The sequence below is a fragment of the Musca domestica genome, unplaced genomic scaffold (assembly GCF_030504385.1).
Source record: "Musca domestica strain aabys unplaced genomic scaffold, Musca_domestica.polishedcontigs.V.1.1 25, whole genome shotgun sequence".
Classification (NCBI taxonomy): Eukaryota; Metazoa; Arthropoda; class Insecta; order Diptera; family Muscidae; genus Musca; species Musca domestica.
Genome location: NW_026712277.1, coordinates 3,651,398 through 3,679,152, shown reverse-complemented (window position 1 = coordinate 3,679,152; position 27,755 = coordinate 3,651,398). Strand labels below are relative to the sequence as shown.

The following is a 27,755-nucleotide window of genomic DNA, read 5'->3' as shown; positions in this document are numbered from 1 at the left end:
TTTTATGATATTACTTTTGCTCATCAAATTAATTTAAAAAATAAGTATTGCATAATTTTGGTCGTGAAATTATTTAAATATTATAGCACACTTATAGAAGACAAAAATGTTGTTTTCTATTATTTCTTTGAGAAAAACGGAAGAATAAAATTTTATAATTAAAAACAAATATAATTTTATATATACTTTGGGTATCACATTAATTCGAAAATGGTTGCATATTTTTAGGGTCCAATTTTTTACGAATGCCATTTTTATTAGGAAAAAATCGGGTTTCCTTGTTTTTCCTTCGCCCAATAACTAAACTTTATTGTCCCTCGAATTAACCACAACAACTTCCGGCTAATTAAGAACACATCTTAACATATTTTCCTGGCAAGTTTGATTTCTCTTTTCATTGTTATTGCTTTTTTTTGCTTTACTTTGTCACACGATTTCCATGTTTGCGTGGCCAATTAATGTCAAGTTTTATTTGTTAAAGGGAAGTCTTCAGTAAAAAAAAAAAAACAAAAACTCAGAGAATTTTTCAACTTGTAATTGCCCGCTCAACTTTCCACATATCGCTGGGCTAATCAATAGCAGCAGCTAGTCAGAAATGGGCCATAAAAACAATAAACAATACAAGAAAACACCATCGACCCCACCAAACAAATTGCCAATAAAAATTGGAAAAGAAGAATAACAGGAAAAAGGCATGCAATTAACTTCTAAACATATGCATTTAGTTCTCGTGTCACGGAAATGGAAAAGTTTTTTTTTTTGAGGAGAGAACAAAAACAGAGAACTTCAAGTAATTATAAGTCGAAATGGGCCTACTTGCAGAAACTATAGAAAACGGAGGAGTTTATGGGAAAAGTTTTGTTGTTAATGAGTAGAACAAAGTAAAATCGAGCAATAAGGAGGGGTTTCAGAAGGGAGCAAGAGTAAAGGGAGGTTTCCTACTAAAAACTTTGATATGAAAAACTAAACTCAAACAAAGGAAAATCCGAGGTCTACCTACAAAAGACCAGAGTTCTTTAATTTGAAGTCTTCATGGGGAAAACTTTACGTCTTCATAGCTTCCTGAGGCCTTCATAGAAAAGATATGAGGTCTTTTAAAGACTTCAGGGAGACGAGCTGAGGTCTTCATAGGGAAGACCTGAAGTCTTCATAGGGAAGACCTGAAGTCTTCATAGGGAAGACCTGAGGTCTTCATAGAAAAGACCCGAGCTCTTCATAGGGAAGATCTGAGGTCTCCATAGAGAAGACCTGAGGTCTTCATAAAGAAAACCTAGGGTCCTCATAGAGAAGACTTAGTGTCTTCATAAAGAAGACCTAGGGTCTTCATAAAGAAGATTTGGGGTCTTCATAGGGAAGACTTCAGGTCTTCACAGAGAAGACCTGAGGTTTTCATAATGGAAAACTGAGGTCTTTATAGAGAAGACCTGAGGCCTTCATAGAGAAGACCTAGGGTCTTCATATGGAAGACGTACGGTCTTCATAGGGAAGACCTAGGGTCTTTATAAAAAAGTCCTAGGGTCTTCATAAAGATGACCTAGGGTCTTCATAGGGAAGATTTGAGGTCTTCATAGAGCAGACCTCTGGTCTTCACAGAGAAGACCTGAGGTCTTCATAGGGAAGAGTTGAGGTCTTCATAAGGAAGACCTTGGGTCTTCATAGGGAAGAGTTGAGGTCTTCACAGAGAAGACCTGAGGTCTTCATAGTGGAAACTTGAGGTCTTCACAGGAAGACCTTATGTCTGCTCTAAAAAGACTTACGATCTTGATAGAGAAGATTTTAGGTCATCAAATTTAAGACCTGCGGCCTTCATTGAGAAATCCTGCGGGGTTTCTAGCAAAGTTCTAAGGTTTTCATAGTCAATACCTCAAGTCTTCGTATGGAAGTCCTGAGGTCTTCATAGGGAAGACCTTAAGTCTTCAATGAAAAGACCTAAGATCTTCATAGAGACCGAAAACATTCGTAGACTTGAGGTCATCAATGGGAAGACCTGCGGCCTTCGTAGAGAATCCTGAGGGGTTTCTAGAGAAGTTCTTAGGTTTTCATAGTCAATACCTCAAGTCTTCGTATGGAAGTTCTTAGGTCTTCATATGAAAAGATCTGAGGTCCTTATAGGGAAGACTTTAAGTCTTCATTGAAAAAACCGGAAATATTCGTAGAGAAGACTTGACGTCATCAATGGGAAGACCTGTGGCCTTCGTAGAGAAATCCTGAGGGTTTTTTAGAGAAGTTCTTGGGTTTTCAGAGTCAAGACCTCCAAATTTTTGTATAGAAGTCCTGAGGTCTTTATAGAGAAGACCTGAAGTTCTTTAAAAAGAACACCTGAATGTATCTCTAAGACCTGAAGTTCTCATAGAGAAGGCCTGAGATCTTTATAGAAAAGGCATAAAGTCTCAATAGGGAAGACTTGAAAAATGAGATGAGGGGTTTATAGGGAAGTCCTCCTGTCTCCAATGAGAAAAAACAAAGGGTTCCTTCTCGAGCTAATAGAAGTCTCCATTGATAAGTAGGATAGAGACTCTAAAAGGGGCACTGAAGACAGTATCCATAGATTATCGGAAGGTTTCCCACAGACGAGCTACAGAGAGTCTATATAAGAATTGAACGGAAGTGAATAGAGACGAGCCAGGACAATTTGCTGGAAGTCTCCATGGGACATTTCTAGAGACATGATTTCGCAAAATTTCCTTTCAACAAAGTTAGGTTTTCTTTTGCTAAAATTAAAACTGGCCACTGCTGACCAGCTAGACGTAAAAGTTGCTCTCATAAAGAGATCGACGGAAGGGGAGTGGTGGTAAGCCTACCTTGAGCTTAAAATATTTGAATATTCATTTAAAAAAAGTCCTTCCCACATTTTCCTAAAAAAAAACAAATTTTGTGCCATTAGTCCCTTGGAATTAATGGAATCCATTCAAGGGCATTTTGTTCGCTTTTCCATTAACTAAAAACGAAAGAAATTTCCATAAGCATTGGCGAAGGCCTAAAAGCCTACTTTTGCGTTCGTTCGGTCGTTCATTCGTTCGTTATCTATGTAAAACCCCTCTAAGCTGATCATCTTCATATTTTGCATAATCCCTTAAAGTATGCCAAAGTTATTGCTGCTATTGAAAATTACTTTCCGGCAAACGACAGTTGGGTGTTGTACTTGATTCCGATGATGGCTGGGTTCGTTGTGCTGTTGTTGTTCTCGTTGCCAATTACCATCAAATTAATACCACTTCAGAACAGGAAAACATCACATTTCCCATTTCGATGGTGCAAAACAAAGAAAAAGGATCGAAAATGCCAAAAGATGGCGATGAAGAAGTTAGAAGAAATTTCAGGGCAAACAATGAGACTGGAAAAAGTGGAACAAACAACAAAGAGAAGGTACCACAAAAAGTAGAGACGCCAAATAAAAACCAGGCAATGTTACCTTCCGCCTTGCCATTGTGTTTCATCGCCCTTTCCCCCCATTCTAATCCGGCAATGATTTAGGCCTTTCAAAATTTGTAGTGAAGTTAAAAAAGTAACAATAATTTGTCAAGCTCCCTTGCCCCATAGCTTCTTTTGTTTAGCATTCTCCCCTTCGCGCTCCCCCTCCCCCTCCATAGGCCATAAAAAGGAAATTCATATGCAATCATAACATGCCATTATTATACATTATTGCATACCTCCCCTCAGCCACCTCTCCCCAAGCTCTTTTCCTAAGCTAGACAAAAAGGTAAATGGTAAAGAAAAAATTGAACAGCTGTGCCGCGCGAGTTACGTATTTAAAAATATATATGAATTAAATTATGCCCTTCACTCTATTTTACTGTTTTTATCCATTATGTTTTATTATTTGTATTCATTTCACCAACTCATTATCACTGTCTCCCATTTACCACTACCATTCTCTTTATTATAATATCTCTTTCTCTCAATGAATATTCCACTCTCTTTTTATTTTCTTTATTTCTCTTTATCTATTTTTAGTTTAAATATTCATAACACTATTAATTTAAGCTCAGTTGGAGTTTAGAGTTTAACGGCCTTACATTTGTAATGTGTAATAAAAATATTTAAATAAATCAAATAAATTACATTTGTTTTAATCTATATAACTGGCGCAGTCTAAAGTGAACCTATGTTTTATAGTCAAGTGATAAAATTTAATATAACTACAAGTATCCCTAAAAACTAAAGTTTATTTGTGAAAGTTATTTCTGAATATTATTAAAAAAAAAGAACATTTAGTTAAAATTTAAGTGTTCAAAATTACTTAAATAACATACACTTCATAAAAAAAACTACTAATTTATAAGAAATATAGTTATTATAAATAAGAAAAAGAAACATTTCACCTTTCAAGGTCAGTGTCGAAAAAATAACTGTTGGACATAAACAGAAAACAACAAAATCATCATTGAAATGTGTAAAAAAGTAAACGGTTTTAATCATCAGTAATGAAAAAAAAAAACAACAACAAAAATATAAGGCCTACGTGACATTTTGCATACGACAAAACCACACTTTGTGATCAATACATTTTACAAAAGTTGTAATTTCCTTAAGAGACAATTTAAGAGAACAATTAAAATGCAGTCACAATTATCACTCTCGATGAACGATGTTCTCAAAGATGCTCAACGCATCCACGAATATAGGGGAGACGAAACATATGCGCTTACGTCTTTTCTCAGAGAGGTGGATACAGTTTTGTTGCTTATCCGACAAAATGCTGAAGCACACAATTATATTTATAACAGAGTAGTGCTAAACAAAATACAAGGAGAGGCACTTCATGTGTTAAGAACATTGGGACCCAATCCAATGTGGGAGGAAACGAAGGAGGCTTTGATTAACAATTTTGGAGTTCGTGAATCTTACCATCAGTTGTACCAGCAGGCATTTGAGACGAAAAACAAATGCATCACAAATTACTACAAGCAGTTAAGAGAAATTCTGTGTAAGCTAAATGAAAAGTACGAATATGATAAAGATAAACCACTGGAGTTCAGTCCAACATACGTAGAAAAAATTATGCTTAAAACATTCTTAAATAATATAGACATTAACTTAGCATCGGTTATTATAAATAGAAATATTGATAGATTACGTGATGCTTATAATTTATTAGAACGTGAAGGTTTGATTAGGGTAGTTAATAAAATTGATGACTCTAATCAGGCAAAAAAATTCAATGTAAATAATAATAATAATAATAGCTATAGAGATAATTTTAGTAACAGAATGAATGTTCCAAATACAAATAATTATAACAACTATTCAGGTAATAGAAATACTTTTGCTAATTCCAATCAAACTCGTAGATCATTTAATCAGAACCAAAGAAATTATCAACGCAGTGGCTCTCAAATTCATGGGTCTGGAGGAAATATTTCAGGTAATTCAAGGCTGGCTCATTCTTCCGAAATGGAGATAGATTATATTCAAGCCACTGAAAGCTCGAATGCCAATGAAGAGCAAATAAATTTTCATATAACTGCCTCAAAAAGGCACTTCCATTGATAAATTTAACAATCGGGAAATATAAAATAAAAACGCTTATTGACACAGGATCAACCACTTCAATTTTAGATGAGAGTAAATTACCTAATTTCAAACGTATCCCACTGTCTACAAAAACATTTTTTACATCATTGAATGGTAGTATGGGGATTACACATGAAATAGTCACTGATTTACCTATTGAATTTAATGAACAGGCAACTATGTCATGGAAATTAGCAAAATTTGTAAATAAAGATTTTGATGCTATTTTAGGTCAGAACATTTTAAAGCCCCTTGGTGGTATTATCAATATGGAAAACGACACACTTACTATTAATGGTAGAACCTTGAATTTTATACAAATATGCCCTTATGATATAGATAGAATTTACCAACTTGAAACGCTAAATATTGACAAAAATACTCTAAGTCATTTATTTAATGATTTGAATATAGAAGAAAGCATAGAATTAGACAAAATTTTAAATTCTTTTGGTGACTTAGTGTACCAAGAAGGTGATGTGTTGGGAAGTACTCCGATGATAGAACATTCAATAAATACCGTACAAGATTCGCCTGTTTATACGAAAATCTATAGATATCCTCACATATATGAAGGGGAAATATGTAAACAGATTGAAGAAATGTTAGATAATGGTATTATAACCGAAAGTAATTCCCCCTACAACAGTCCCTTGTGGGTAGTTCCAAAGAAATTAGACAACACCGGAAAGCAAAAATTTAGGATCGTAATAGACTACAGGAAATTAAATGACCTGACTGTCGATGACAAATTTCCTATACCTAACATTGATAATATTCTCGACAAACTTGGACGTTCACAATACTTTACAACTATTGATCTGGCTAAAGGGTTCCACCAGATTATGGTAAAAGAAAGTGACAGGCATAAAACGGCATTTTCAACCCCATACGGACATTATGAGTTTGTTAGAATGCCATTTGGGCTTAAAAATGCACCAGCAACGTTTCAAAGGTTAATTAATCATGTCCTCCGCGAATATATAAACAAAATATGCGTAGTTTACCTAGACGACATACTTATCTTCTCAACTAGTCTTCAAGAACACACTTTAAGTATTAAAAAGATATTAACACGACTAAGAGAAGTGAATCTTAAGATTCAGATAAATAAATGTTCGTTTTTTGCGAAGCAGACCTTATATTTGGGACATTTGTTAACAACAGAAGGTGTGAAACCGAACCCGGAAAAAGTTGATACTATTCTTAATTTAAAACTACCTCACTCCATTAAAGCCATTAAATCTTTTCTCGGTATTACTGGATATTATCGAAAATTTATAAAAGATTATTCTAAGGTGGCGTATCCAATAATAAAATATTTACAAAAAAATGTCAAATTAAATACCTCTGATCCCAATTTTATAAACTCATTCGAAAAATTGAAAAGAATTTTAACAGAAGATCCTGTACTTAAGTATCCTGACTTCCAAAAACCATTTCAACTCATAACAGATGCTAGTGACAACTCAGTTGGTGCCGTTTTGCAACAAAACGGACATCCAATCTGCTATGCGAGTAGAACACTCAATGTCCACGAACGCAACTACTCTGCTACTGAAAAAGAATTACTAGCAATTGTTTGGGCAACAGGTTATTTCCGACCATATTTATATGGTATCAAATTTGACATTCTTTCCGACCATCAGCCACTAAGATGGTTGCTAGTAAAATCCCAGACTAGGGAATTAAGTCCCCGTCTATATAGATGGATTATGAAATTGAATGAATTCAATATAACGATAGAATATATTAAGGGAAGAGATAATGCGGTAGCAGATTTTCTAAGTAGAATTAATAAAGACACCGGTGAAATCAACCACTTAAGTGATTCTAATAACTCATTATATAACAATGGCGGCGATGATTTATCTACTATTCATTCCCAGCTCGAGGGAGACACCGAATATATTAAAATTTTAGATACAGTAGTCAATAGATTCAAAACTCAACTAATATTAACTGACAAAAAACATGAAGAAAGCAATAGTATCCACGGAAATAAGAGAATTTATGTAAATTCTACAGATTTGAACAATAATTTGGAAAAAATACTTGTGGATAATGTAGAAATGGGAAAAGTTGGTATATTTACAGAGCTGAGTGACCACAAATACAACATTGTACAAAAGAAAATAACACAGCTTTTCCAGGGAAACTCAGCAGTGAAATTTGTACGTTGTGCATATATGGCAAGGGATATGAAATCGGAAGATGACGCTTACCAACAAATACATTTGTACCATAAAAATGAAACCGGACATACAGGAATTAACGAAAACTACGAGGGCTTAAAGAGAAAAATATACTTTCCGAATTTAAAACTACTGATTCAGAAATATATCAATAACTGCGATATCTGTAGTAGAGTCAAATTTGACCGAAGTCCTATAAAAGCGATATTTAAGAAAACCGAAACTCCTGACGACATTAAACAAATTATACACATGGATATTTACGTAAATTCAAAATCTAGTTTTTTAACATTTTTCGACAGATTCTCTAAATTTGCTACGGCATATTATTTGGAGGACAGAAACAACCAAACAATAATAGAAGTAATCCGACTTTATAAATCACAAATTGGTCATTTTTATAAACTTATAACTGACAATGAATTCAAAAGTATAAACATAAAGAATTATTTTAGAGACGAAGGTATAGAACTTCATTTGGTGAAACCAAATAATCATACCGGAAACTCGGATATTGAAAGGTTTCACAGCACATTGACGGAAAAACTTAGAATGCTACATTTAGAACAACCAACCTTAACAATTAAAGAAAAAATTAGCAAAGCTGTTGAATTTTATAATAATAGCTACCACTCAGTTATTAAAGAAAAACCAATTGAGGTCCAATATGGGTTATGTGATAAAAGAAAGATCTATGAAAAAGCCACTGCAGTAAAGGAATATACAATTAATAAACAAAATAAGAAAAGAGAAGATTACATCGAACATAGATATAACGGATACATTAAAAATTATAAATCATTAAGACATAAAGACGAACCAAAATTCCGATTAAGTGATCTACAAAATGTTCACAATTCCAATATTAAAAGAAATACCAAATACAAAAATAAAGTTGACATTAAATGTATAAGTCCCATTTAAAAATTTTAGCTAAATAAGTTATTTAGTTTTTATCTTAGAACGTAAAAAAAAAGAAAATTGTTTATTTTAAAATAAGTATATATTAAGGCAATCTAATAATATAACAATGAGGACATTGTCATTGTTTAAAGGAGGGAGAAGTTACGTATTTAAAAATATATATGAATTAAATTATGCCCTTCACTCTATTTTACTGTTTTTATCCATTATGTTTTATTATTTGTATTCATTTCACCAACTCATTATCACTGTCTCCCATTTACCACTACCATTCTCTTTATTATAATATCTCTTTCTCTCAATGAATATTCCACTCTCTTTTTATTTTCTTTATTTCTCTTTATCTATTTTTAGTTTAAATATTCATAACACTATTAATTTAAGCTCAGTTGGAGTTTAGAGTTTAACGGCCTTACATTTGTAATGTGTAATAAAAAATATTTAAATAAATCAAATAAATTACATTTGTTTTAATCTATATAACTCGCGAGTTACGTATTTAAAAATATATATGAATTAAATTATGCCCTTCACTCTATTTTACTGTTTTTATCCATTATGTTTTATTATTTGTATTCATTTCACCAACTCATTATCACTGTCTCCCATTTACCACTACCATTCTCTTTATTATAATATCTCTTTCTCTCAATGAATATTCCACTCTCTTTTTATTTTCTTTATTTCTCTTTATCTATTTTTAGTTTAAATATTCATAACACTATTAATTTAAGCTCAGTTGGAGTTTAGAGTTTAACGGCCTTACATTTGTAATGTGTAATAAAAAATATTTAAATAAATCAAATAAATTACATTTGTTTTAATCTATATAACTGGCGCAGTCTAAAGTGAACCTATGTTTTATAGTCAAGTGATAAAATTTAATATAACTACAAGTATCCCTAAAAACTAAAGTTTATTTGTGAAAGTTATTTCTGAATATTATTAAAAAAAAAGAACATTTAGTTAAAATTTAAGTGTTCAAAATTACTTAAATAACATACACTTCATAAAAAAAACTACTAATTTATAAGAAATATAGTTATTATAAATAAGAAAAAGAAACATTTCACCTTTCAAGGTCAGTGTCGAAAAAATAACTGTTGGACATAAACAGAAAACAACAAAATCATCATTGAAATGTGTAAAAAAGTAAACGGTTTTAATCATCAGTAATGAAAAAAAAAACAACAACAAAAATATAAGGCCTACGTGACATTTTGCATACGACAAAACCACACTTTGTGATCAATACATTTTACAAAAGTTGTAATTTCCTTAAGAGACAATTTAAGAGAACAATTAAAATGCAGTCACAATTATCACTCTCGATGAACGATGTTCTCAAAGATGCTCAACGCATCCACGAATATAGGGGAGACGAAACATATGCGCTTACGTCTTTTCTCAGAGAGGTGGATACAGTTTTGTTGCTTATCCGACAAAATGCTGAAGCACACAATTATATTTATAACAGAGTAGTGCTAAACAAAATACAAGGAGAGGCACTTCATGTGTTAAGAACATTGGGACCCAATCCAATGTGGGAGGAAACGAAGGAGGCTTTGATTAACAATTTTGGAGTTCGTGAATCTTACCATCAGTTGTACCAGCAGGCATTTGAGACGAAAAACAAATGCATCACAAATTACTACAAGCAGTTAAGAGAAATTCTGTGTAAGCTAAATGAAAAGTACGAATATGATAAAGATAAACCACTGGAGTTCAGTCCAACATACGTAGAAAAAATTATGCTTAAAACATTCTTAAATAATATAGACATTAACTTAGCATCGGTTATTATAAATAGAAATATTGATAGATTACGTGATGCTTATAATTTATTAGAACGTGAAGGTTTGATTAGGGTAGTTAATAAAATTGATGACTCTAATCAGGCAAAAAAATTCAATGTAAATAATAATAATAATAATAGCTATAGAGATAATTTTAGTAACAGAATGAATGTTCCAAATACAAATAATTATAACAACTATTCAGGTAATAGAAATACTTTTGCTAATTCCAATCAAACTCGTAGATCATTTAATCAGAACCAAAGAAATTATCAACGCAGTGGCTCTCAAATTCATGGGTCTGGAGGAAATATTTCAGGTAATTCAAGGCTGGCTCATTCTTCCGAAATGGAGATAGATTATATTCAAGCCACTGAAAGCTCGAATGCCAATGAAGAGCAAATAAATTTTCATATAACTGCCTCAAAAAGGCACTTCCATTGATAAATTTAACAATCGGGAAATATAAAATAAAAACGCTTATTGACACAGGATCAACCACTTCAATTTTAGATGAGAGTAAATTACCTAATTTCAAACGTATCCCACTGTCTACAAAAACATTTTTTACATCATTGAATGGTAGTATGGGGATTACACATGAAATAGTCACTGATTTACCTATTGAATTTAATGAACAGGCAACTATGTCATGGAAATTAGCAAAATTTGTAAATAAAGATTTTGATGCTATTTTAGGTCAGAACATTTTAAAGCCCCTTGGTGGTATTATCAATATGGAAAACGACACACTTACTATTAATGGTAGAACCTTGAATTTTATACAAATATGCCCTTATGATATAGATAGAATTTACCAACTTGAAACGCTAAATATTGACAAAAATACTCTAAGTCATTTATTTAATGATTTGAATATAGAAGAAAGCATAGAATTAGACAAAATTTTAAATTCTTTTGGTGACTTAGTGTACCAAGAAGGTGATGTGTTGGGAAGTACTCCGATGATAGAACATTCAATAAATACCGTACAAGATTCGCCTGTTTATACGAAAATCTATAGATATCCTCACATATATGAAGGGGAAATATGTAAACAGATTGAAGAAATGTTAGATAATGGTATTATAACCGAAAGTAATTCCCCCTACAACAGTCCCTTGTGGGTAGTTCCAAAGAAATTAGACAACACCGGAAAGCAAAAATTTAGGATCGTAATAGACTACAGGAAATTAAATGACCTGACTGTCGATGACAAATTTCCTATACCTAACATTGATAATATTCTCGACAAACTTGGACGTTCACAATACTTTACAACTATTGATCTGGCTAAAGGGTTCCACCAGATTATGGTAAAAGAAAGTGACAGGCATAAAACGGCATTTTCAACCCCATACGGACATTATGAGTTTGTTAGAATGCCATTTGGGCTTAAAAATGCACCAGCAACGTTTCAAAGGTTAATTAATCATGTCCTCCGCGAATATATAAACAAAATATGCGTAGTTTACCTAGACGACATACTTATCTTCTCAACTAGTCTTCAAGAACACACTTTAAGTATTAAAAAGATATTAACACGACTAAGAGAAGTGAATCTTAAGATTCAGATAAATAAATGTTCGTTTTTTGCGAAGCAGACCTTATATTTGGGACATTTGTTAACAACAGAAGGTGTGAAACCGAACCCGGAAAAAGTTGATACTATTCTTAATTTAAAACTACCTCACTCCATTAAAGCCATTAAATCTTTTCTCGGTATTACTGGATATTATCGAAAATTTATAAAAGATTATTCTAAGGTGGCGTATCCAATAATAAAATATTTACAAAAAAATGTCAAATTAAATACCTCTGATCCCAATTTTATAAACTCATTCGAAAAATTGAAAAGAATTTTAACAGAAGATCCTGTACTTAAGTATCCTGACTTCCAAAAACCATTTCAACTCATAACAGATGCTAGTGACAACTCAGTTGGTGCCGTTTTGCAACAAAACGGACATCCAATCTGCTATGCGAGTAGAACACTCAATGTCCACGAACGCAACTACTCTGCTACTGAAAAAGAATTACTAGCAATTGTTTGGGCAACAGGTTATTTCCGACCATATTTATATGGTATCAAATTTGACATTCTTTCCGACCATCAGCCACTAAGATGGTTGCTAGTAAAATCCCAGACTAGGGAATTAAGTCCCCGTCTATATAGATGGATTATGAAATTGAATGAATTCAATATAACGATAGAATATATTAAGGGAAGAGATAATGCGGTAGCAGATTTTCTAAGTAGAATTAATAAAGACACCGGTGAAATCAACCACTTAAGTGATTCTAATAACTCATTATATAACAATGGCGGCGATGATTTATCTACTATTCATTCCCAGCTCGAGGGAGACACCGAATATATTAAAATTTTAGATACAGTAGTCAATAGATTCAAAACTCAACTAATATTAACTGACAAAAAACATGAAGAAAGCAATAGTATCCACGGAAATAAGAGAATTTATGTAAATTCTACAGATTTGAACAATAATTTGGAAAAAATACTTGTGGATAATGTAGAAATGGGAAAAGTTGGTATATTTACAGAGCTGAGTGACCACAAATACAACATTGTACAAAAGAAAATAACACAGCTTTTCCAGGGAAACTCAGCAGTGAAATTTGTACGTTGTGCATATATGGCAAGGGATATGAAATCGGAAGATGACGCTTACCAACAAATACATTTGTACCATAAAAATGAAACCGGACATACAGGAATTAACGAAAACTACGAGGGCTTAAAGAGAAAAATATACTTTCCGAATTTAAAACTACTGATTCAGAAATATATCAATAACTGCGATATCTGTAGTAGAGTCAAATTTGACCGAAGTCCTATAAAAGCGATATTTAAGAAAACCGAAACTCCTGACGACATTAAACAAATTATACACATGGATATTTACGTAAATTCAAAATCTAGTTTTTTAACATTTTTCGACAGATTCTCTAAATTTGCTACGGCATATTATTTGGAGGACAGAAACAACCAAACAATAATAGAAGTAATCCGACTTTATAAATCACAAATTGGTCATTTTTATAAACTTATAACTGACAATGAATTCAAAAGTATAAACATAAAGAATTATTTTAGAGACGAAGGTATAGAACTTCATTTGGTGAAACCAAATAATCATACCGGAAACTCGGATATTGAAAGGTTTCACAGCACATTGACGGAAAAACTTAGAATGCTACATTTAGAACAACCAACCTTAACAATTAAAGAAAAAATTAGCAAAGCTGTTGAATTTTATAATAATAGCTACCACTCAGTTATTAAAGAAAAACCAATTGAGGTCCAATATGGGTTATGTGATAAAAGAAAGATCTATGAAAAAGCCACTGCAGTAAAGGAATATACAATTAATAAACAAAATAAGAAAAGAGAAGATTACATCGAACATAGATATAACGGATACATTAAAAATTATAAATCATTAAGACATAAAGACGAACCAAAATTCCGATTAAGTGATCTACAAAATGTTCACAATTCCAATATTAAAAGAAATACCAAATACAAAAATAAAGTTGACATTAAATGTATAAGTCCCATTTAAAAATTTTAGCTAAATAAGTTATTTAGTTTTTATCTTAGAACGTAAAAAAAAGAAAATTGTTTATTTTAAAATAAGTATATATTAAGGCAATCTAATAATATAACAATGAGGACATTGTCATTGTTTAAAGGAGGGAGAAGTTACGTATTTAAAAATATATATGAATTAAATTATGCCCTTCACTCTATTTTACTGTTTTTATCCATTATGTTTTATTATTTGTATTCATTTCACCAACTCATTATCACTGTCTCCCATTTACCACTACCATTCTCTTTATTATAATATCTCTTTCTCTCAATGAATATTCCACTCTCTTTTTATTTTCTTTATTTCTCTTTATCTATTTTTAGTTTAAATATTCATAACACTATTAATTTAAGCTCAGTTGGAGTTTAGAGTTTAACGGCCTTACATTTGTAATGTGTAATAAAAAATATTTAAATAAATCAAATAAATTACATTTGTTTTAATCTATATAACTCGCGTGTTATTCATCGCCTGCGAACCAATGATATGTAAATCCTTACAAATTTGTTTTCTCACTTTGTTGTTGTTTTTTTTTTCTATTTGCCTTTGCCGCTTCGCCTTCTTTGTCAGCAGAATGTCAGATTGTCACATCATCATCTGATGGCAGGTCGTCGTCTGCTTTAAACCTCAAAAAGCTAAATATATTGTAGCATACTTATGGGCTGACAAAGTCTTCATCGTTATTCTGCGTTTTTATCTCACCCCGCCCCCCCAAGAATTTTCCAAGCCACGTCAAGTGAAAGAAAACGAATGAAAAAGATTTAAGTGACAAAAGATTTGCTGTCGTTCATGTGTCACCTGACAAGCCAATCGATCAAAATATTTCTTGGCTTCAAGAAAAAAAAAGAAAAAAAAAACAGGTGACTGACAATAAATGTAAATTATTTTTGTTATTCGTGGGTGTAGGATGCAGACAATAGACACAGGTGACTTTAAATGTGGGTATTTTTTTTTTTTTTTTTTTTTTTTTTTGACAGCAGACTTAGAACTTGGGGATTAGAATTTGGAGAAAAAAATTAATAAAAATTTTAATTAATAATAAGAGCGGTATTGAAGATGAAGACAGATGTTTTCACATATATTTATTCCCAAAGATGAGTGCTGTAAGTGTGCATTTCACAGCATACTTTTTGGCGCTACACTCAATATTTTTTATTAAAAAAAAAAAAAATTAAAAAAGGAGTAAGTTTCGGGCCGAACTTTGAACACCCTCCACCATTTGGGACAAATTTGGTAATATTCAAAAGAAAATTCGAGTAAAAAGGAAAGGATGGAAAAGCTGCATCAGAGAACTTAAAAACAGAAGAGTTAAAATCAAATTCAAATCCCTGATGATGACTATCGAAGATAATCGAAATAACGGACAAATAAATTAATATATAAAAAAAAAAATTCGTCTGTTTTTTTTAAATTCTGACCTCGAGCCAAACGAAAAACCAGAAGAAAAGAAACTAAAATCCGTAAAAAATCCTATTAAAATCTTAAAAAATACCGAATGTAGCCGTATATTAGGGTCTATACGACGACGTGGACCTGCATAGGAAACTTTTGTCACTAGCTATTACAATATTCATATAAAACTTGAACAAAAATCTGTTTATAATGTAGCTCAAAATCATCAAAATTCCGAATATAGGGAGGTACCATGGGGGTTATAAAACGTGGACCTGCACCGACAATTTTCTGGCATAGGCTGGAGTATTCATTACGAACTTCAAATACTAAATTTGAAATATTTCCGATAAATAATGTCGTTAAAATCATCGTTATATCAAATATCGGGGGTTCGGGGTTATACGAAGACGGGGACCCGCACAGTCAATTTTCTGTCATAGGCTGGAGTGCCCGTTACGAACTTCAAATACAAAATTTTAAATAAATCCGGTAAATAATATCGCAAAAATAATCAAAATACCGAATATAGGGAGGTACCATGGGGGTTATAAAACGTGGACCTGCACAGACAATTTTCTGACATAGGCTGGAGTATCCACTACGAACTTCAAATACCAAATTTGAAACAAATTCCGGTAAATAATGTCGCTAAAATCATCAAAATACCGAATATTCGGAGGTACCGTTATATGGGGGATATACGAAGACGTGGGCCTACATGGCTCATTTTCTGTCACAAGCTGTAGTATCCATTACGAACTTCAAATACCAAATTTGAAATAATTCCGGTAAATAATGTCGCTAAAATCATAAAAATACCGAATATCGGGGGTACCGTTATATGGGGTCCATACGAAGACGTGGACCTGCACAGGCAATTTTCTGGCATAAGCTTTAGTATTCATTACAAACTTCAAATACTAAATTTGAAACAATTCTGGTAAATAATGTCACTAAATTCATCAAAATACCGAATATCGGGGGGTGGGGTACCCTTATATGAAGGCTATACGAAGACGTGGACCTTCATAACCCATTTTCAATAGCAAAAATTCTGCAGACATAATACACATTTGAGTAAAATTTTATCAACCTACTTCATTTCGTTCGGAAGCTAGTGTGATTTCCACAGACGGATAGACGGACAGACGAACGGACACTGCTAAATCGACCTACAATTTTATGCTGACGACGATATATATAATTAGTGCTGTCTAAAATCTATATTTCGAGGTGTTACAAACGGAATGACAAACTTAATATACCCTCCATACTATGGTGCAAGGTTTATACCTTTCGAATAGTAATGCGAATATCATAAGTCGTTCTTTGTGAGGAACTCTGGACTTCTAGTTGAAGAACTAAGAATTCACATTTGTTCTGCCACAGACTCTCGCAGAAGCTCTCTTCAGTTAGTCTATGAAGACCTTCTCCAGCTGGTATATGGAGGCTTCTGCTCCAGCTCGTCTATGGAGGCTTCTGCTCCAGCTTCTTCTATGGAGACTTCTGCTCCAGGTCTTCTATAGAGACTTTTGTTCCAGCGCGTCTGTGGAGGCTTCTGCTCCAGCTCGTCTATGGAGACTTCTGCTGCAGCTCGTCTATGGAGACTTCCCAGCTCGTCTATGGAGACTTCCCCTCAAGGTCGACTATGGAGACTTTCCCTCAAGGTCGTTTATGGAGACTCCCTATCCAGCTTGTCTTTAAGGACTACCTCTCCACCTCGTCTATGGGACTTCCCCTTCAGCTCGTTAATGGGACTTCCCCTTCAGCTCGTTTATGGGACTTCCCCTCCAGCTCGTCTATGGAGACTTCCCTTCAAGCTCGTCTATGGAGACTTCCCCTCAAGGTCGTCTATGCAGACTCCCTCTCCACCTCGTCTATGGTTACTTCCCATCCAACTTGTCTTTAGAAGGTACCTCCAACTCGTTTATGGAGACTCCTTTCATCTCGTCAGCAGAGATTTTTTCATCACTTCTAGGGGGACTTCCTGCAGTTAATGGAGACTTTCTTTTAACTCATCTTAGGAAACTCCCGGCAGCTCGTCTATGGAGACTTCCCCTCAACGTCGACTATGGAGACTTCCCCTCAAGGTCGTCTATGGAGAATTCCCTTTGAGGTCGTCTATGGAGACTCCCTCTCCACCTCGTCTATGGTTAATTCCCATCCAACTTGTCTTAAGAAGGTACCTCCATCTCGTTTATGGAGACTCTTTTCATCTCGTCTACAGAGATTTTTTCATCACTTCTAGGGGGACTTCTTGCAGATAATTTATGGAGACTTTTTTTGAACTCATCTTAGGAGACTCCCTCTCCAGCTTGTCTATGGAAATTCCCTCCAGCTCCAGTCTGTAGAGACAATTCCTCCAGCTCGTCTATGGAGCCGACCATCTCTATGAAAAAAGTCCCTCTCCAGCTCCCTCTCTAGATAGTCTATGGAGGCTCCTCATCCAGCTCTTCTATGGAGACTCCTTGCAACTCGTCTATGGAGACTTCTCTCATCCCTTCAACGGAGACTTCTTGAAGTTAATCTATGGGGACTTCTTTTAATTCATCTATGGAGCCTCCATCCAATAAAATCCGCTTTTGACTGGAGGTACTTTTTTATGATTTTTTTTTTTTTTTTGGATATCAGCCATTGCTTCGAATCTAATTACCCTTCGTAGATCCTTTATTGGATCCTTTTGTCCATTGTCCGCCAAACCTCTCCATTCTACCATAAAAAAAATCAAATTTCTGCTTTAAAGCATTTCAATTTAGTATGGCGACCTAATTTTATTTGCCACATTATATTCTAACAATTTTCGTTTGCTAGCCATGTTGTACGTCCCTTCCCCTCCTCCCACACCCTTGATTTTGTCTCCTTTTTTTCTATTAAACAGCATAAATGCCACAAAAAGAAGACATTGTGTCCTGATAACGATTATGACAAACTGCCCTAAATAATGGTCATGATTCTGCACGGCAAAGGCAATCATTTTGTGGTCGGTCGTTAAAGCTGCTTTGGTTTCACTGCTGATAGCCAGTCAGCTGGCTAGCTAGCTAGCTGGGCTAAACCAAACCAAAATGTAGAAGAAAAAAGCAGAGAAATAAGAAAAAGAACTGTACCAAGGAGAGGAAAAGTGTCGCTTAAAATATATTGTCTTTTTTTCGGTGGTGGCCAGGACCATCTCCAGTTGGCTGAAAGTCCAAAACACATTATCTTTATAAAGGGGGAAGGGGGGTTCGGTGTGTGTGTATGTGTGTTACAACTACTACCACTACCATAAAGATAAAGCTTACCAGGCATGTTTCTAGCGTGTTAAATTAAATTTTATTACACACTAAACTGCACTGATAAGCATGACAGCAGCGTGGCCAGGGCTGCCAGCCAAGAGGACATAAAAAAACCTTGGCCATCGCTGTAAATAAATCTAATATAATTCGTTCTTTTTTTTTTGAGTTCCTTTCTTGGCCCTAATAGTCAAATCAAATTTAACCATTTAGATATGGTGAAATGGTTATATGTTCTTGGCCAGGCTGCTCTGATTTTCTATTTTCGTGGAAAAGTAGAGAAAAGATTTCTCGGTTATTTGCAAAGATTTGTAGGAAGGGGTTCACAACAGGGGGGAGGGAGATGTATGGAAAGTTGATTTATGAGCTAAAAGATTTTTCGTTAACTGTTTGCCTTGATATTCAAATTTAGTTGGCAATTTTTTTGCTTTTGCTTCGAATGGAGAAAGGATAAATGGTTGAAAGGGAAATAAATGGAAAAAGAAAGGAGTGAAAGTTAATTACCTTAATGAAGAATGGTTCGGCTGTAATGGTTTTGATAACTAACGTCGGAACGTGCATGACATTTTGGATGAGGCAGAAATACTCCCTTTCAGAGGAGCCGTAACTTAGTCTCCATAGACGAGCGGGAGGGAGTTTTCATAGACCAGCTGAAGGGAGTCCTCATAGAAGAGCTGGAGAGAGCTGGAGAGGAAGAGTCCATGGAAGAGCTGGAGAGGGAGTGTCCAGGAAAGACCTGCAGAGGAAGTCTCCATGGAAGAGCTGAAGAGGATGTCTCCAAAGAGGAGCTGAAGCGAGTCTCTATAGACGAAATGGAGAGAGAGTCTCTATAGACGTGCTGGAGTGGAAGTCTCCATAGACGAGCTGGAGAGGGAGTCTCCATAGACGAGCTGGAGAGGGAGTCTCCATAGACGAGCTGGAGAGGGAGTCTCCATAGACGAGCTGGAGAGGGAGTCTCCATAGACGAGCTGGAGAGGGAGTCTCCATAGACGAGCTGGAGAGGGAGTCTCCATAGACGAGCTGGAGATGAAGTCTCCATAGACGAGCTGGAGAAGGAGTCTCTATAGACGAGCTGGAGGGAGTCTCTATAGACGAGGTGGAGAGAGAGTCTCCATAGACGAGCTGGAGAGAGAGTCTCCATAGACGAGCTGGAGAGAGAGTCTCCATAGACGAGCTGGAGAGGGAGTCTCCATAGACGAGCTGGAGAGGGAGTCTCCATAGACGAGCTGGAGAGGGAGTCTCCATAGACGAGCTGGAGAGAGAGTCTCTATAGACGAGCTGGAGAGAGAGTCCATAGACAAGCTGGAGTGGCAGTCTCCATAGACGAGCTGGAGAGAGAGTCTCCATACACGAGCTGGAGAGGGAGTCTCCATACACGAGCTGGGGAGAGAGTCTCTATAGACGAGCTGGAGAGAGAGTCTCCATAGACTAGCTGGAGAGAGAGTCTCCATAGGCGAGCTGGAGAGGGAGTCTCTATAGACGAGCTGGAGAGGGAGTCTCTATAGACGAGCTGGAGAGGGAGTCTCCAAAGACGAGGTGGAGAGAGAGTCTCTATAGACGAGCTGGAGAGAGAGTCTCTATAGACGAGCTGGAGAGAGAGTCCATAGACAAGCTGGAGTGGCAGTCTCCATAGACGAGCTGGAGAGAGAGTCTCCATACACGAGCTGGAGAGGGAGTCTCCATACACGAGCTGGGGAGAGAGTCTCTATAGACGAGCTGGAGAGAGAGTCTCCATAGACTAGCTGGAGAGAGAGTCTCCATAGACTAGCTGGAGAGAGAGTCTCCATAGGCGAGCTGGAGAGGGAGTCTCTATAGACGAGCTGGAGAGGGAGTCTCTATAGACGAGCTGGAGAGGGAGTCTCTATAGACGAGCTGGAGAGGGAGTCTCTATAGACGAGCTGGAGAGGGAGTCTCTATAGACGAGCTAGAGAGGGAGTCTCTATAGACGAGCTGGAGAGGGAGTCTCTATAGACGAGCTGGAGAGGGAGTCTCTATAGACGAGCTGGAGAGGGAGTCTCTATAGGCGAGCTGGAGAGGGAGTCTCCATAGACGATTTTCCGATATGGAAGCTTCTGAATAGGTTTTCTGGTATGAAATCTGTTTTTCACTCTGGCTGAATATGGTTTCCCTCAGGGAAACTTCTATTCAGCCCATCGGAATCTTCTATTCAGCCTGGCTGAATAGGGCTTACCTTACGGAAACTTCTATTCAGCCTGGCTGAGTAGGGTTTCCATTGGGGAAACTTCTATTCAGCCTGGCTGAGTAGGGTTTCCATTGGGGAAACTTCTATTCAGCCCTGCTGAATAGGGTTTCCGTCAGGGAAACTTCTATTCAGCCTGGCTGAATAGGGTTTCCTTTAGGGAAGCTTCTATTCAGCCTGGCTGAATAGGGTTTCCGTTAGGGAAACTTCTATTCAGCCTGGCTGAATAGGGTTTCCGTCAGGGAAACTTATTTTTTTCTTCAAAAAATCCTTTTAAGTTACCGAGTCATTATGTCCTCTTCTCTCTTTCAAAGCCTAAGTGGGCATAAGTGTTCTCCTCATTTTCCCTTTCTTTCCAAGTTTAAACAAAAAAATAAAAATTCTATTCAAAATTCCACAAAGCGCACGCTTTTTAGAGATAACAACAAAAACGGAATTTCCGATCAAAGAACAAAAAAAGAATTCATACCAGCCGAACTATGTAAGGACAATTGCATCCTGTTTATTATTCTATAGAAAATTTCCTGATGAACTTGATGTGCAATTATAGCATCCATTGTTGTTGGGTGAGTGGAATAGACGGAAACGGAATTTCTGTCTGTCTGTCTGTCTGTCTGTCACTCACTCAAATGTTAACCATAAGGGTTGTTGATAAACACATATACACACACACATACTTAACGCCTAGTCACATACTTGTCTCACTCTCTCTACTACCCGCCACCACCACCACATGGACAATTAAATGTTATAACATTGGAAACAATTAAAAATATATCGCATCGCGGTGGGACGAGCTGCCCTGATAACTACCGGTGACTGTGTGACGAAAGATGATGCTGTTGATTATGAGCCTGACATTGAGTGTGTGAGAGAGTGCGAGAGCGTTGATGATTGTATCGCCGCCCTGGCTGCGGCTGCCGGTAATGGTGGTGGGGGAAATTATGATGACAGCAATTATCCTTTTGTAAAAAGGGCAACAACAAAAAAGAAACCATAAACAAATGTTAACATTCGAACATGATTTAAGGGACTTGCCTGTCACATAATTGATGGCTTTGCTTGATGATGGTGAAATCAAAACTGGCACCAAGGAAAGAGGGGGAACTTTAAATACATTTTTACAAATGTTTTAAAGCTTCTCATGCCCCCGACAAACTCAAGGATGAAAAACTTTTTTTGGTTGAATTTAATTTTTTTTTTTTTTTTTTTTTTTTTTGAAAGGGATACTAGAAATTTTAGAGAAATAGTAAATAAATCGGAATGAATATAAGTCTCAGTTTAGGGATTGATATAATTTTTTTTTTGTATTTTTTTCTTATTTTCTTAAATTTTTTAAAAATTTATGATTTTCCTCTTTTCGCCAATTATCGAAAATTTATGGTGATTTTATTGTTTAATCCGCAAATAAATTTGTTTAATTACTTCAATCATTGGCCTTAATTTTTTTCCGTATAAGTTTTCAATTTTTCAATTTATTTTTTTATTTCTTAATTTTATTAATTTATTATTTTTTTTTTTGATAATTTTCAATAATTACTACAGCAAAGTCCATATTCAATATTTAAAAAATAAATTTTCAGCCTCAAAGTAGGCATTGATTTTAATATTTTACTATCAAGTTAATGTTATTTTTTTACTTTTTCTAATTTCGAATTTTATCATTTCTCTTTTGACTGCTGATTAATCTCCAACTCTCAATAATTACCTCAATTAATTTTTCTCTGACAAAAATAGAAACAAAAAACATTTCAAAGAAAACTCATAACCGCATTAGTACGAACCATTTAAGAGATGGCAGTGATTTCACTTAAACTTGAAAGCAATTTAGAGGAGCTTTTTGAACAACCACCCCCTATAGCCCCTCTATATCACATACCTTGATTCAATCATCATCATAGATTGCTCTCTTATGAGTCATGGTAAACTTAATAAACTTCAAATCAATCTGTATTTATTTGAACATTTTTCCGAAGCAAGAAAGCAAGCAAAAAACAGAGCAAATACAATCTTCCAACCAACACACACATGCACACACACACACACGTACTTTGGATATTAAAACCAAGCATCAGTCATCTCATGGACATAAACAATCATTCACAGGATTCTAAAGAAACAAAAACTGGCAAACTAGGGGGAGAGAGTCATGAAAAGAGAAGGGGACAAGGGGGGAGAGAACACATAAAAAACCGGAAACTAAATCATGCAATGCATTGATGGCTTTGAGAGAAAAAAACATCACTCACTTAGTTACACACACACGCAAGATTTCACATACACACACAAAACGTAAAGGACCTCGACCAATCATTAATCATATAAGCTCATATATGTGTATAAAGGTAAGGAAGATGGAGGGGGCAAAACATACCCAGAATTCCATGAAGCCTGAAGGCTCACACACACACATACAAGGGTATTCAGTCATGGTCATTGCTTGCAGTCAAACTAATACTAATACAACGACAACAACAACATTTCAAGTAAATCTGATTTAAAACAAAAGTTTAAAAATCACAGTGATTACGAAAATCTCCCAATAGAGGTCTCCAACAATTTTCTATAGACAATTGTAAGAGACCAATAGAGGTCTCCAACAATTTTCTATAGACAATTGTAAGAGACCAATAGAGGTCTCCAACAATTTTCTATAGAAAATTGTAAGAGACCAATAGAGGTCTCCAACAATTTTCTATAGAAAATTGTAAGAGACCAATAAAGGTCTCCAGCAATTTTCTATAGAAAATTGTAAGAGACCAATACAGGTCTCCAACAATTTTCTATAGAAAATTGTAAGAGACCAATACGGGTCTCCAAAAATTTTCTGTAGAAAATCATGGGAGTCCCAACGGGGTCTCCAAAAATTTTCTATAGAAAATCATGGGAGTCCCAACGGGGTCTCCAAAAATTTTCTATAGAAAATCATGGGAGACCAATACTGGTCTCCAAAAATTTTCTATAGAAAATCATGGGAGACCAATACTGGTCTCCAAAAATTTTCTATAGAAAATCATGGGAGACCAATACTGGTCTCCAAAAATTTTCTATAGAAAATCATGGGAGACCAATACTGGTCTCCAAAAATTTTCTATAGAAAATCATGGGAGACCAATACTGGTCTCCAAAAATTTTCTATAGAAAATCATGGGAGACCAATACTGGTCTCCAAAAATTTTCTATAGAAAATCATGGGAGACCAATACTGGTCTCCAAAAATTTTCTATAGAAAATCATGGGAGACCAATACTGGCCTCCAAAAATTTTCTATAGAAAATCATGGGAGACCAATACTGGTCTCCAAAAATTTTCTATAGAAAATCATGGGAGACCAATACTGGTCTCCAAAAATTTTCTATAGAAAATTGTGTGGAGACCAATACGGGGGGTCTCCAAAAATTTTCTATAGAAAATTGTGTGGAGACCAATACGGGGGGTCTCCAAAAATTTTCTATAGAAAATTGTGTGGAGACCAATACGGGGGGTCTCCAAAAATTTTCTATAGAAAATTGTGTGGAGACCAATACGGGGGGTCTCCAAAAATTTTCTATAGAAAATTGTGTGGAGACCAATACGGGGGGTCTCCAAAAATTTTCTATAGAAAATTGTGTGGAGACCAATACGGGGGGTCTCCAAATATTTTCTATAGAAAATTGTGTGGAGACCAATACGGGGGGTCTCCAAAAATTTTCTATAGAAAATTGTGTGGAGACCAATACGGGGGGTCTCCAAAAATTTTCTATAGAAAATTGTGTGGAGACCAATACGGGGGTCTCCAAAAATTGTCTATAGAAAATTGTGTGGAGACCAATACGGGGGGGTCTCCAAAAATTTTCTATGGAAAATTGTGTGGAGACCAATACGGGGGGTCTCCAAAAATTTTCTATGGAAAATTGTGTGGAGACCAATACGGGGGTCTCCAAAAATTTTCTATAGAAAATTGTGTGGAGACCAATACGGGGGGTCTCCAAAAAATGTCTATAGAAAATTGTGTGGAGACCAATACGGGGGGTCTCCAAAAAATGTCTATAGAAAATTGTGTGGAGACCAATACGGGGGGTCTCCAAAAATTTTCTATAGAAAATTGTGTGGAGACCAATACGGGGGGTCTCCAAAAATTTTCTATAGAAAATTGTGTGGAGACCAATACGGGGATCTCCAAAAATTTTCTATAGAAAATTGTGTGGAGACCAATACGGGGGTCTCCAAAAATTTTCTATAGAAAATTGTGTGGAGACCAATACGGGGGGTCTCCAAAAATTTTCTATAGAAAATTGTGTGGAGACCAATACAGGGGGTCTCCAAAAATTTTCTATAGAAAATTGTGTGGAGACCAATACGGGGGGTCTCCAAAAATTTTCTATAGAAAATTGTGTGGAGACCAATACGGGGGGTCTCCAAAAATTTTCTATAGAAAATTGTGTGGAGACCAATACGGGGGGTCTCCAAAAATTTTCTATAGAAAATTGTGTGGAGACCAATACGGGGGGTCTCCAAAAATTTTCTATAGAAAATTGTGTGGGGTCTCCAAAAATTTTCTATAGAAAATTGTGTGGGGTCTCCAAAAATTTTCTATAGAAAATTGTGGGAGACCAAAACTGGTCGCCAAAAATGTTCTATAGAAAATTGTGTTTAGAAGTATTTTGGTCTCCACAAATTTTTTATAGAAAATTTTGGAACAAAGGTTCTCTTTAACCACAGTTTTATTTTTCTGTTTCAGAAAAAGTTAATTTTTTGTTTTTGTTGTTGTTGCCTGTTATGAATTAAAAACATGAATACTCTGAGAGAGAGGACAACAACTCAGAAAAAGGTCACCTATGAATAGCCAATGATGAGAATGACAACGATGTTGATGATGTCGATGTTGATGATACTGATGTCAGTTATATACTCTCCACTACACCATCATCACAACCACCACCAACTACAACAACAACATCAATAACTGAGACTTCAATATGTCGACACTTCACTTTCATAATACGCAATGCCAATGCCATTTTGAAAAAAGGGGGAAGAAAAATCTGAAAAAAATCATGATGGTGGCTCATAAATCCTTTAAAGGACATATTTATCCTGGTCGGCCAGATGGTGGTCACGAAAGAACAACTTTTGAGTTTCAATCAACAATTTGTGTTTGGTTTGTTAACTTTTAAATGAAATTCAATTGATAATCGAAAAAAAAAAACCGAATCCTGGTTTGGCAATACAATTTTCTTTCTTTAACATTCATAAAACTTTGTTTCCAGCGCCAACGGAAAATGGAGGAAATTTCCCAATGCTTTGTATTGAGAAATACACAAAATAAATAAACATTTTCTTTCAATTCCGCACAGACGACGTCTGCCAATGTTTGTTTCCTTCTTTTTTTCAAAGGCCTTAAGTGTTTTCCTTTTTTTTTGGTCATCAAAACTGAACACTTTCCTTGCTTTTTGTAATATTTTCCGTATTATTTAAACCAAGCCACCCCTTCCCCCTCGCGAGAACTTTTTCAGGACCTAAGCAATGACATTTGATCTTAAAAAGCATCAACAAACTTTCCATTTCGTTGGCTCCCTGGAGTATTAAAAAGGTTAGGCGGACTCCCTTAAGTAGGCAACATTTTTTCTCTCCAATTTTCAATTTAAATAATGGCCTACAGGATAATATTGGAAGTCCCACTTTATTTTTATCATCATTCAATTCAATGGAAAAATATAAATACATTTTTTATTTGCTTTGGTTTGTCTCCAGGCAATAATAAAAAAAATATATTTTTTAAGTCAGCCATAAAGTATGCTTTAAAAATTTAATTTTATATTAAATTTGAAATTTTTTCTTTTTTTCAGATGATTCTGTGGATGTCACCTCGGAACCAGACGACCAAGATATTTCAGTGGCTGCCGCATCACACAATCCCAACAAGGGCCAACTGGAGGTGCAATTGGGTGGCTCAGTTACCCTGCAGTGTCCACAAGGTAAGAAATTTTTAAGACCCCTTGAATATTTTTTATAGAAAAATTTTTGAGACCCGGTTTGGTCTCCACCCAATTTTCTATAGAAAATTTTTCGAGACCCCGATTTGGTCTCCACAATTTTCTATAGAAAATTTTTTGAGACCCCGATTTGGTCTCCACAATTTTCTATAGAAAATTTTTCGAGACCCCGATTTGGTCTCCACAATTTTCTATAGAAAATTTTTCGATACCCCAATTTGGGCTCTCCACACAATTTTCTATAGAAAATTTTTCGAAACCCGGTATTGGTCTCCACAAGATTTTCTATAGAAAACTTTTCGAGACCCGGTATTGGTCTCCACAAGATTTTCTATAGAAAACTTTTCGAGACCCGGTATTGGTCTCCACAAGATTTTCCATAGAAAATTTTTCGAGACCCGACTTGGTCTCCACAAGATTTTCTATAGAAAACTTTCGAGACCCGACTTGGTCTCCACAAGATTTTCTATAGAAAACTTTCGAGACCCGACTTGGTCTCCACAAGATTTTCTATAGAAAACTTTCGAGACCCGACTTGGTCTCCACAAGATTTTCTATAGAAAATTTTTCGAGACCCGGTATTGGTCTCCCACACAATTTTCTATAGAAAATTTTTGGAGACCAGTTTTGGTCTCCCACAATTTTCTATAGAAAATTTTTGGAGACCAGTTTTGGTCTCCCACAATTTTCTATAGAAAATTTTTGGAGACCAGTTTTGGTCTCCCACAATTTTCTATAGAAAATTTTTGGAGACCAGTTTTGGTCTCCCACAATTTTCTATAGAAAATTTTTGGAGACCAGTTTTGGTCTCCCACAATTTTCTATAGAAAATTTTTGGAGACCAGTTTTGGTCTCCCACAATTTTCTATA

General features: G+C 35.3%; 1 protein-coding gene across 2 annotated transcripts in view; it reads left to right on the top strand.

Moving 5' to 3' along the window:
- Positions 1 to 27,755, top strand: part of LOC101899127 (uncharacterized) — a 324,327-nt gene that overhangs the window by 248,875 nt on the left and 47,697 nt on the right. For both annotated transcript variants that reach the window (XM_059123686.1, XM_059123685.1), the window contains exon 9: positions 26,739 to 26,867. In XM_059123686.1, the coding sequence (XP_058979669.1) occupies positions 26,739 to 26,867 (129 nt within the window). The remainder of the gene's footprint in view (positions 1 to 26,738; positions 26,868 to 27,755) is intronic.